The following is a 12,628-nucleotide window of genomic DNA, read 5'->3' on the forward strand; positions in this document are numbered from 1 at the left end:
CGCCTCAGCTTCTGAAAGTGCTGGGATTATAGGTGTGAGCCACTGTGCCCAGCCGATATTTTTTAAAAAAAAGGTATAGGAGGCCACATGGTGGCTCACACCTGTAATCTCAGCACTTTGGGAGGCTGAGGTGGGCAGATCACCTGGGGTCAGGAGTTCGAGACTAACCTGACCAACATGGAGAAACCCCATCTCTACTAAAAATACAAAATTAGCCAGGTGTGGTGGCGCATTCCTGTAATCCCAGCTACTCGGGAGGCTGAGGTAGGAGAATAGCTTGAACCTGGGACGCAGAGGTTGCAGTGAGCCGAGATCACGCCACTGCACTCCAGCCTGACCAACAAGAGCGAAACTCTGTCTCAAAAATAAAAAAGGTATATCAAAGCCCATTCCCACCAAGCATGTATAATTGCTCTTGTTACCTCTTTATCAGTGTTGGGTATTGTAGATATTTTCTATTTTTTAAGCCCAATCTGGTGGATAAAAGATGGTATCATTGTATTTCCAGGACAGTAGTGAGGTTTTAGCCATTTGCATGTTCTCTTTGTACATTATTTATTTTCCTTGTCCAATCTTTTTAGGTCAGTTTTCCCTTTCTAATCACATTGTAGGGGTTCTTTATAAATTAGAGATATTTACTCCTTTTTCATGCTTATTATAAATATTTCTCCTAGTTGTTTATCTTTTTATTTCATTTATCATGCTTTTTTGATAATCATAAAGACTTTTTATAGTAAATGTAAATATTTTTACATTTAAAGTGGTGGTGAATTTGTAACAATAATTGTGTTTTAATTCTATAATTGCAGTCTTGGATTATATCAATGGAGTGATAAAGTAGTTCGAAAAGTGGAGAGATTATGGGCTGTTCGAGATAATAAGATAGTTCCTCACACTGTGTATCTCCTGGTAACGCCTCGTGTTGTTGTAAGTGTCACTGAACTTCATGTCGTCTGAGCCATCTGTTTTTTTCCTTTACTGTGGCCCTTTCTTTACTCATTGTTATTATTTAAGAGTTGATGATATTTTAGAGTCTATAGTAGGAAAAATAATATAAATGCAGTGCAGTAAAGCTACGGGCCATGAGAAATCTGAGGAAATGGAAACTTGGCAATGACTCTCACAGCTCCCACCCTACCCAGTCCCTCCTCTGTTGTGATTCCTCTTAGGATCACTGGTACTATTTCTATAATTATTGATCATTTTATTTTCTGTCCGTATTAATCAAAGTTCTCCAGAGAAACAGAACGAACAGGATGTGTGTATATATCTCTATATATGTACACACAGAGAAAGAGTATGAGAGAGGAGGGGAGGAAGAGATTTCTTCTTTTTTATTTTATTTTATTTTTTTTGAGACAGTCTCACTCTATCACCCAGGTTGGAATGTAGTGGTGTGGTTTTGGCTCACTGCAGCCTCCACCTCCTGGGCCCAAGTGATCCTCCTACTTTAGCCTCCCGAGTGGGTGAGACTATAGGAATGCACCACCATGCCCAGCTAATTTTGTTTAATTTTTTGTAGTGATAGTGAGAGGTCTCACTATGTTGCCCAGGGCGGTCTCGATCTTCTGGGATCCAGCAGTCTTTCTGCCTCAGCCTCCCAAAGTGCTGAGATTACAGTCATGACCCGCTGCACCTGGCCAAGAGATTACTTTTAAGGATTTGGCTCACATGACTGTGGAAGCTTGGCCAGTTCAAATCTGAAGGGGTAGGCCAGCAGGCTGGAGACTCAGGGAAGAGTTGCAGTTCAAGTCCGAAGGCAGAATTGCTTCCTGTTCAGGGGAGATCAGTCTTTGTTCTCTTCAGGCCTTCTACTGATTGGATGAGGCCCACCCACATTACGGAGGTGATCTTTACTTCAGAGTCTACTAATATCAGTGTTACTCTCATTCAAGAAAACACCTTTGCAGCTGGGCGTGGTGGCTCACGCCTGTAATCCCAGCACTTTGGGAGGCCGAGGCGGGTGGATCACCTGAGGTTGGGAGTTTAAGATCAGCCTGACCAACATGGAGAAACCTCATCTCTACTAAAAATACAGAATTAGCTGGGCGTGATTGTGCATGCCTGTAATCCCAGCTACTCTGGAGGCTGAAGCAGGAGAATCACTTGAACCTGGGAGGCAGAGGGCAACAAGAGCAAAACTCTGTCTCAAAAACATCCAGAATATCTGGGCCAAATATCTGGGTACCACAGCTATTCTCCCTTCCCCTTTTCCTTGACTGTGTACAGCTCTCTGACTTTTAAAGTTTTGCACTGCTTTTGGGCTATTTCCCATCTCTTGAAATCTCTAACTAAAGGACAGATAGAACCCAGTGAGCAAGATTTTATCCTACTGAGCAACTTTTTTTTTTTTTTTTTTTTTTGAGACGGAGTTTCGCTCTTGTTACCCAGGCTGGAGTGCAATGGCGCGATCTCGGCTCACCGCAACCTCCGCCTCCTGGGTTCAGGCAATTCTCCTGCCTCAGCCTCCTGAGTAGCTGGGATTACAGGCATGTGCCACCATGCCCAGCTAATTTTTTGTATTTTTAAGTAGAGATGGGGTTTCACCATGTTGACCAGGATGGTCTCGATCTCTTGACCTCGTGATCCACCCACCTCGGCCTCCCAAAGTGCTGGGATTATAGGCGTGAGCCACCGTGCCCGGCCTCCTCCAAGTTCTGAAGCACTCTTACCACTTCTGCATAGTATTGGAAGTCCTTGTTAGAACAGTCAGGTCGTAGAAGTAAATAAAAGGCATCCAGATAGGACAGAAAGAAGCGAAATAGTTGCTGTTTGCTGATGACATCTTATATATAGAAAACCCTAGAGACTCCATCAAAAAATTATGAGGAATAATAAATACAGTAAAATTGCAGGATGCAAAATCAACGCACAAAAAATCAGTAGTTTTCTATATACTAACAGAAAACTACCTGAAAAAGAAATCAAGAAAATAATCTCATATACAGTAGCTACAAAAAGAAATAATTCTTAGGAATCGGTTTAACCATGGAAGTGAAAGACCTATACACTGCAAACCAGATGAAGGAAATTGAAGAAGACACAGTAAATATAAAGGCATCCCGTGTGCATTGATTAGAAGAATTAATATTGTTAAAACGTCCATACTGCCCAAAACAATCTACAGGTTTAGTGTGATCCCTTTCAAAATTCCAGTGTCATTTTTCACAGAAATAGAAAAAAAATTCTCAAATTCATATGGAACCACAAACACACACAAAAAAAACCTAAATAGCCAAAGCAGCTGTGGGCAAAAAGAACAAAGCTATTCAGGCAGTGCGATGCCTCCAGCTTTGTAGTATTTCAAACTGTACTGCAAAGGAATAGTAGGTAAAAGTTCGTGGTCTTAGCATAAAAATAGGCACATTGATTAATGGAACAGAAGAAATTATGATTTACTTGATTATATATAAGGAATACAAACAACTGTGTACAAATAGCCCATTTAAAAAATTGGCCAAGGACCTGAATAGACATTTCTTAAAACAAGACATGCAAATTGTGAACAGGTACATGAAAAAAATGCCCAACATTATTAATCTTTAGGGAAATGCAGATTAAAACCGCAATGAGATATCATTTTGTCTGTCGGATGACTATTATCAAAAAGACAGGAGAGTGCTCGCTCTTTTTCAGTTGAGCTCGACCATTGGGATAAAAGGTTATTAGAGGTCAGTTTGTTTTTAAATTTTACTAGAATTTATTTAATGATAAATAAATGTTTTCACTTACTAAATGTGACATCTAAAACAACTGAACTCAAAAGCAGAGAGTAGTAGTTACAGAGGCTGTGGGTGGCGGAAATGGTAAGATGTGGCCAAAGGGTACAAAATCACAGACACGAGTAATACGCTTTTTTCTTTTTTTTTTGAGATCTATTGCACAGCATGGTGAATATGGTTAGTAATAGTGTATTGCATATTTTTAAGTTACTGATAGTAAATTTCAAATGCTCCCCTCACAAAAAATAAGTATTTGAAATGATAGATATATTAGCTTGATGTAATTATTTCACATTGTATTCATAAATCATAACATCACTCTATACTCCATAAATATATGCAATCATAAATTGTCGATTTGAAATGAGATAAAAATTTAAAAATTGTTATTGACATGAGTTACAACTGTCAATCATACTAGTCTATAGCATTTTTTAGCTATATGGTACAAAAGTGAAAATCTTCAGAGAGAAGAAAAGATATTAAGAGAAGTAGTAATTTCATAGCAAAGAAGAGTGTGACTGCATAAAAATAATTATATTAAAAAACATATTTTATCACAGGGCAACAGTGGCTTTGCTTAAGAAAAAAGAAAGAAAAAAAATTTAAAAAAATTTTTCTTTTCTCAACGAAATAATTCTTTAATGCTAACTTCTTATATTCATGTGATGAAAAGTTTGCCATTATCTTATGGTACTTTTGTACCATGTTTTTTTTCTGGTTTGTAGGAGGAAGCACGGAAACATTTTGATTGTCCAGTTCTGGAGGGAATGGAGCTTGAAAATCAGGGTGGTGTGGGCACTGAGCTCAACCACTGGGAGAAACGGTTACTAGAGGTCAGCTTGCTTTGAGATTTTACCAGACTTTATGTAATCAAAGTGATTCATAATTACGGTAAAACTTATTCTAACGGGTTGTAAACTGAAAATGTTTTACGTCACTTTACCCGTTTGGCTCTCCAGATCCACTTTCCAGATGTAATCACCCTCTAAGTTTTTTGTATATACTTTCATACGTGTTACATATGTCCGTATGTGCAAACACACACACAATTATTTTTTAATGAGTTCACATATTTATGCAACCTTTTTCACTTTTTCCAAGGCACTATAGGTGCTTCTGCTATAATGCGATGTATACTTTCCTAAAAAACCCTTTTCTTCAAAATTGGACATGAAAAATAACAAGACTTGTGGGAAAAACAAGTAAACAGATCACTAACAGAAACAAATAAGTCATATGAGAACTATGACCTCAGTTTTAAAAAGACATCCGGTTTCCAATAAATGAAGCCCTGTATCTACTCTAGTATGTCTTTTATTACAATTTTTATATATTTTAGAGACAGAGTCTCATTGTGTTGTCCAGGCTGGAGTGCTGCAACTATTCACAGGCACGATCATAGCACACTGCAGCCTCGAACTGTTGTACTCAAACTGTCCTCCTGCCTCAGCCTCCCACGTAGCTGGGACCACAGGCACACAGCCTACTTTAGTAATTCTCTCTTTCTCTAAGACAAAGTCTCACTCCAGTTGCCTAGACTAGAGTGTAGGGGCTTGATTTCGGTTCACTGCAGCCTTGACCTCCTGGGCTCAGGTGATTCTCCCATCTCAGCCTCCTGAGTAGCTGGGACTACAGGCATGTGCCACCACGACCAGCTAATTTTCTTTTTGTACTTTTAGTAGAGACAGGTTTCACCATGTTGCCCATGCTGACCTAAGTCATGGACTCAAGCAGTCCATCTGCCTTCAGCCTCCCGAAGTGCTGGGTTACAGCTGTACACCATCGTGACTGGCTACTCTAGTATTTCTTTACCTTCAACATCAGCAGTAACAATAACCCATGGTAGCTGGCTGGGGGATTGTAACTCTGAGTAATGGGGACAAGGTAAAATGAGACTTGTGAGAACCATATAGTAATCACTTCCAAGCAGAGTCGCTGGCTACACCGAGCAAAGAGAAAGCAGGTGGAGTAAACACACGTTCTACACAGAACAGCTTTTGTGTGTTGCTGTGTTTGGCCATCTTAGTGTACTTTGTGTTTAGGCTTCATCACAAAACAGTAACATGCAGGGAAAAATCAATGAGCCAGCGTGGTTCCATGTTATACTGATGCCATTCCTTTATTTACTGATTTCACATGAGCGCTTTCACATTGCAGAAACACATGCTTTCACAGAATAAACTGTATACTTGGGTCTACTCATTTTTTCTATATGGATGTAGCATAACTTTTCTATGTTAATGAAAACTGTTTTAAATTTTGTGTTTTAGGAAATGTAACGAGCAACTTCTTTATATCTGTGATACCTTGCCTTCCCAGGGTGGGTTTCAGTTGGTGTTCTTAGATTCAACTAAGCAGTCAAACTCACTGAACCTAATCAGGCCGTACTGAGAAAAGATTCCCTCAGAGAAGGATATTAAAAGGAACACACAGCATGGTGGCACAGTAAAGCCAGGCGTTTCTCTTCTGCTCCACATATCAGTGGAGGGGCTGTCATCTGTGCCTGTCTCCCTTCCCTATGCAGCTTAAGTACAAGAGCCCAAGACCACAGTAGACAGATGAGAGAACCAGCCTGGCTTAGAAATATCATGTCCCAAATAGGAACCAGTATCTTTTTTAACAGTTCCATAGGTCTAACTTCCAGATCCAATAAGGGGCATACCCACAGGAGTCACTGCTCACAGGGAAGTCCAGATCCAAACTATGGCTTACCAACAGGTATTCATGTTCATTTACAGTCATCCCAAGTTGAGAGGAATATCAGGAGGTCTTTTTTTCTTAGGTAGTGTTACCTGCTGACACAGTCAACATTCACCTTTATTGGGTTTCCAGGGGGACAGAACCAGAGAGTTAACACAAGGTCAGGTTTATTTATATAGAAAGGATGCATCCCTGGAAGTGGAATTTCTGGGTCAAAGGATATATAATTTAAAAAAAAATGTTTAGAGAGCTTCTTAAATAGATAGTTGCGGCTTATATACATCATGCCTAAAGTTAATGAAATTGTGGAAGGAATGAAATGAATGCTTGTGGTTACTGTTATTGTCTAGACGACCACAAAGTAATCATGATGGAAACTTATGGAAGACACATACATTTATTCCTCCCATGGAAATTTTAGTTTTTTTTCTTTTCCTTAAGAAATTTTCTCAAGTGACTGCCTTTACAAAGCTGTAGATTGGCCAGAAATGAAAATGTATGTCCTTTTCAGCAGAAGCTCTGAGAGTAGTAATTTTATTCACATCTTCTCTCAAATCAACTTTGTGTCCTTATTTATTTATTTTTGAGACAGAGTCTTGCTCTGTCGCTAGGCTGGAGTGCAATGATGCAATCTTGGCTCACCGCAGCCTCCACCTCCTGGGTACAAATGATTCTCCTGCCTCAGCCTTCCAAGTAGCTGAGATTACAGGCATGCGCCATCATGAATGGCTAATGTTTTTGTATTTTTAGTAGAGACAGGGTTTATCCATGTTGGTCAGGCTGGTCTCCAACTCCCAACCTCAGGTGATCTGCCCGCCTCAGCCTCCCGAAGTGCTGGATTACAGGCGTGAGCCACCACACCCGGCTGAACTATTTTATTTATTTTTATTTATTTATTTATTTTTTCGAAATGGAGTTTCGCTCTTGTTACCCAGGCTGGAGTGCAATGGCGCGATCTCGGCTCACTGCAACCTCCGTCTCCTGGGTTCAAACAATTCTCCTGCCTCAGCCTCCCGAGTAGCTGGGATTACAGGTGTGTGCCACCACGCCCAGCTAATTTTTGTATTTTTACTAGAGACAGGGTTTCACCATGTTGACCAGGATGGTCTCGATCTCTTGACCTCGTGATCCACCCACCTCGGCCTCCCAAAGTGCTGGGATTATAGGCGTGAGCCACCGCGCCCGGCCTGAACTATTTTATTTAAAGCGTGGTATCACAGTAATTGAGATGATCGTTTGGTTTTCAATGGAAAGTTTTAAAGAATAATCAGAACTGTCCAAAGATGAAATATGCTCTGTAAGAGGTGGTGAAGTCCTCATCAATAGGTGACCTCCTGATAGGAATTGTATGATATGAATTAAAATATTGCATAGATGGTAGACCTTGATGATATTTTAGACCTTTCAAGTAAATCCTTTTATCCCATAATTCTGTCACACTTGTTTTGCATATTAGTGCATGTTTCTGTGATCACAAAGTTGAAGGTTGTGAAAACTTTTCTGTGTAATTCAGACAACTGTTCCCCCTGACTCGAAATTATCTGTGCATTTGCCTCAATCACCTACTTTGCTTTACCTGGAGAGTATAATATTTCTGTAGTATTTCTGTTTTCGTATAGATTTATCTTCATTCATCACAGAGTTCTAAATGCCAGTTGCCTGCCATTCTAAGGGAATCGTACACAATTAAAACACTTAGGGCAGAACATAGATTTCACTTCAAGATTCAGTCTAATCATTTTAAAGGTTTATATATTTCACCACTTTTAAGTGAGTGTCTTGTCAGCCTCTCACAGTTGAAACATTTTAAATATATATCAGAGGAATTATAGAAAGTATTAGGAGTTGCAGATAAAGTAGTCTTCTAATTAAAATCTGTTGGTGATTTTCAGAATGAAGCAATGACTGGTTCTCACACTCAGAACCGAGTACTCTCTCGAATCACTCTGGCATTGATGGAGGACACTGGGTAAGAGCTGTAAGAGTAAGATATGAATTGTTTGTTAAAATGAAATTAATAGTGAGATTATAGCTGAAGAAAATGCTGACATTTCATGCTGAAGCAAAATTTACTTATTAAGTATTTGAATCTTGTACAGTTAGCTGTCTATTATTTATACCAACTCCATTCATTCATTCATTCATTCAATAAATACTTATGTTGTTTGTTTGATTTGAGATAGGAGTCACTCCTATTGCCCAGGCTGGAGTGCGGTGGCAATCTGGGCTCGCTGCATCCTGGACTTCCTGGGCTCAAGCAATCTTCCCCTCTCAGCCTCCTGAGTAGCTGGGACTACAGGCATGTGCCACCATGCCTGGCTACTTTTTTTGTATTTTTAGTAGAGATGGGGTTTTGTCATGTTGCCCAGGTTGTTCACAAACTCCTGGGCTCAAGCAAGCCTCCTGTCTTGGCCTCCCAAAGTGCTGGGATTCCAGGCATGAGCCACCACGCTTGGCAGAAATACTGTTTTTAAATGAAATCTTTTATACAACCCCTACATATCAAACAAAATTAAAGCTGCTTTAATAGAAGCATCATTACCTCTTACTCTTTCTAAGACAGAGAAAATTAGAAAATGGAATCAAATTTGAAAATTAATGGTAGAGGTGCTATTAAAACTATGAAAATTGTTGATACTACCTCACTCTTAAGAGGTCTAAGGATTTAAAAATATAGAGGTCATTCATTTTTTAATTTGTTTGTTTTAAGAGACAAGATCTTCATGGAGTAATCATTGAAATAAGAAACAAAACAAACAGAAAAAGAGACAAGATCTTGTTCTGTTGCCTAGGCTGAAGTGTAGTGGTGTGATCATAGCTTACTGCAGCCTCGAACTTCTGGACTTAAGCAATCTTCTGCCTCAGCCTATCCAGTAGTTGGGACTAGAGGCACATGTCATCATGGTGGCCAGCTAATTGTTTAAAAAAATTTTTATTTTTTTAAGAGACAAGAGTTTCTCTATGTTGCCCAGGCTGGTCTTGAATTCTTGACCTGGAGATCCCCCCACCTCAGCATCCAGAGTAGCTAAGATTACAGTTGCAAGCCACTGTACCTGGCTTGAGGTTACTGTTGGCTCTGAGAACAGTTTCAACAAAAATGGAAGAGACTGAGAAGTTCATAGTGTTCCTTGACCAAACTGAGTGTTCCTTGATCTACTGCTATTCCTCACGGCCCAGTAACGAGATGCAGATGAGCTGGGGAGGAAGAGAGTTTTTATTTCTGTAATTGATTATAGGGAGAAGGCCTGGAAATTATCACCAGACCAGCTCAAAATCACAAAGTGTTTCAGAACTGTATGTCTATGTGTAAGTGTGTATTCATCTAAAGACCTAAGTGATTAACTTCCTTTAATCTGTAACTAAGGTTGGAGTCCTGAAGACCTTCTTCTGCCTCAGTAAGTTTACTTAACATAAATGGGTCTAGGTGCTGGGATGATTACCCTTCTACTGTCACCTGCTAAGTCATGGAGGTTTGGGGAGTTCCTTCAGACTACCAATAAATTTGTGGAGGCCTGGGGAGTTTCTACACACCCTCAATAAAACTTGTTTATAATAAGGGAATGTAGAGCAGAAAAAAAAAAAAAAGGAAGCAAAGCAAAACGAACTTGTTTAATCTTAAACGGGTCCTGTTAAGAATTCCTTCCTCATTTTGTCATGCCTTAAGGCCCAGGAAAGGCCTAGGCAAAACTCATAATGGGCTTTTGTTATATTCCAGCCTTTGTATAAGGGCACTGGCTTTTTTAGCTTTTAATATTTACTTTAGCCACTCAGTCAGTGCTGAAACAGTTGTGATGGAGGCCTGCCACAATAGGGTGAGCTGCTTAAATGACAGAGGAAGATGTAGGTAAGAAAGGATATTATGAGCACAGCTTTGTCCCTGGGGATGCACGATGAGTGGGATCCAGAAAACCAAGAGAGAACTTGAATGGGAAGAAAGACACAACTCTGTTCGTTAATTCATGAAGAAAGAATGGAAATGAGAATACAAGTCATTTTGTAAGTGGAAGCTGGAAGTTGAAGAAGTTCAGAGATTTTGGTTACCATATATTTGTCATTTAGGAGGCAAAGCCATCCCTGAGGGAGAGAGGAAGGCAGAAGTCAGGTATAAGTGCAGACCTCGTGGGCATTGTTTTTAGACAAAGCATCTACAGAAGTCATATACTTTCTTAATTTTTCTTTGACCCAAAGGAAGAAAAGTAAGGAAAAAATGTAGCATTCTGCCTAACAAAGAAATTGGGGCCAGTTTTCTACCTTTAGGAGGTAGAAAATAGTACCCTAAAAAGTCATTAGTATGCAGTGCATTAAGACTTCAGTGTAGCTTAATTAAGTTGCTTCTCCCAGTAAATATCATCTATCTATCCAGAACACTGGGAGTCATCCTTGATAACTCTCTATCCCCATTTCTCACATCCAATCCATGACAAATCTTGCTAATCTTTAGCTCTTCTGTATTGCTAAAGTCTTTGTACTTTTTTTGATGACTACTGCCTTTATCTAGGCCACCTTTATCTTTTGACTAGATTACTATAGTAGCTTTAGTAAGTCTATCTCTCTGCATCTAAAGTGGTCCTTTCTGTTGCCTGAAGGTCTTCGCACATTTTACATAGCATCCTTTACAAGTTTCTTTTGGCACGGTGTCTCACACAGTAAGAAATATATCATGACCAAAGTACACATGTATCTGTATAGTGATTAAGAGTATAGATATTGATAAAGGTGCCAGGACCATTCAATGGGAAAATAATAGTTTTTTAAACAAATGCTGCTGGGACAACTGGATATCCATATGCACAAAAATGAACTCCTATGGTACACAGTGTACAAAAATCAACTCAAAATTGATTGAAAGAAAGTGCCTGTTTCTGGCTTGTAGCCAGAGGCTTCACTTCCCAGCTATGTATATATTTAAAAGGATTGAAAACCTAAATTTAAGAGCTGAAACTACAAAATGCTTAGAAGGAAACACAGGTGTAAGGTTTCATGACATTGAATTAGGCAATGATTTCTTCAACATTGTACCAAAAGCCCAAGCTTACCAAAAAAAAAAGGAACACTTGGGCTTTACTGAATGAAAAACATTTGTGCTTTAAAGAACACTCAAGAAAGTGAAAAGAGCTGCCAAGGTGCAGTGGCATGAAAATTAAAGAACAGACAGCCGGGAGTAATCATGCCTGTAATCCCAGCTACTCGGGAGGCTGAATTGGGAAGACTACTTGAGCCCAGGAGTTTGGGTCCAGCCTGGACAACATAGCAAGACCCTGTCTCTTTAAAAAAAAAAAAAAGAAAGTGAAAGCAACTCACAGAATGGGAAAAAATATTTGCAAGTTATCTATCTGATAAGTGTCTAGTGTCCAGAATATTTATAAGAACCTTTCAACTCAATAGTAAAAAGGCAATACAATTTAAAAGTGGGTGAAGGCTTTGAATAGGTATTTCTCTAAAGAAGATAAACAGATGACAAATAAGCATATGAAAAGATATCCAACATCGTATGTCATTAGGGAATTACCAGTTAAAACAACTATGACACATCTATCAGAATGGTGAAAATCAACCAGGCACGTTGGCTCATGCCTGTAATCCCAACACTTTGGGAGGCCAACACGGGCAGATCACCTGAGGTCAAGAGTTCAAGACCAGTCTGGCCAAATGGCAAAAGCCTGTCTCTACTAAAAAGACAAAAATTAGCCAAGCATGCTGGTGCATGCCAGTGATCCCAGCTACTTGGGAGGCTGAGGCAGGAGAATTGCTTGAATCTGGGAGGTGGAGGTTTCAATGAGCCAAGATCATACCGCTGCACTTCAGATTGGGCAAGATAGTGAATTCTACTTTTTTTTCCCCCCGAGATGGAGTCTTGCTCTGTTGTCTACGCTGGAGTGCCGTGGTGTGACCTCGACTGACCACAACCTCTGCCTCCTAGGTTCAAGCAATTCTCCTGCCTCAGCCTCCCAAGTAGCTAGGATTACAGGTGCACACCACCACGCCCGGCTAATTTTTGTATTTTTTTTTTAACTGGAGACGGGGTTTCGCCATGTTGGCCAGGCTGATCTCGAACTCCTGCCTCGTGATCCACCCACCTTGGCCTCCCAAAGTGCTGGGATTACAGGTGTGAGCCACTGTGCCTGGATGCAATTCTACTTCTTATGTATTATTCCCAAATAAAACTGTAAACTGTTTTACTAGAAAGTTGTCTGTGCATAATT

General features: G+C 39.8%; 1 protein-coding gene across 3 annotated transcripts in view; it reads left to right on the forward strand.

Annotated features, from left to right (window-relative positions):
- Nucleotides 1-12,628, forward strand: part of LMLN (leishmanolysin like peptidase) — a 73,892-nt gene that overhangs the window by 33,677 nt on the left and 27,587 nt on the right. For all 3 annotated transcript variants that reach the window (XM_012476633.2, XM_012476635.2, XM_012476634.3), the window contains exons 9-11: nt 810-927; nt 4,451-4,558; nt 8,318-8,394. In XM_012476633.2, coding sequence (XP_012332056.1) covers nt 810-927; nt 4,451-4,558; nt 8,318-8,394 — 303 coding nt within the window. The remainder of the gene's footprint in view (nt 1-809; nt 928-4,450; nt 4,559-8,317; nt 8,395-12,628) is intronic.

The sequence above is a fragment of the Aotus nancymaae genome, unplaced genomic scaffold, assembly GCF_030222135.1.
Source record: "Aotus nancymaae isolate 86718 unplaced genomic scaffold, 86718_ANA_hifiasm-v0.15.2.pri h1tg000019l, whole genome shotgun sequence".
Classification (NCBI taxonomy): Eukaryota; Metazoa; Chordata; class Mammalia; order Primates; family Aotidae; genus Aotus; species Aotus nancymaae.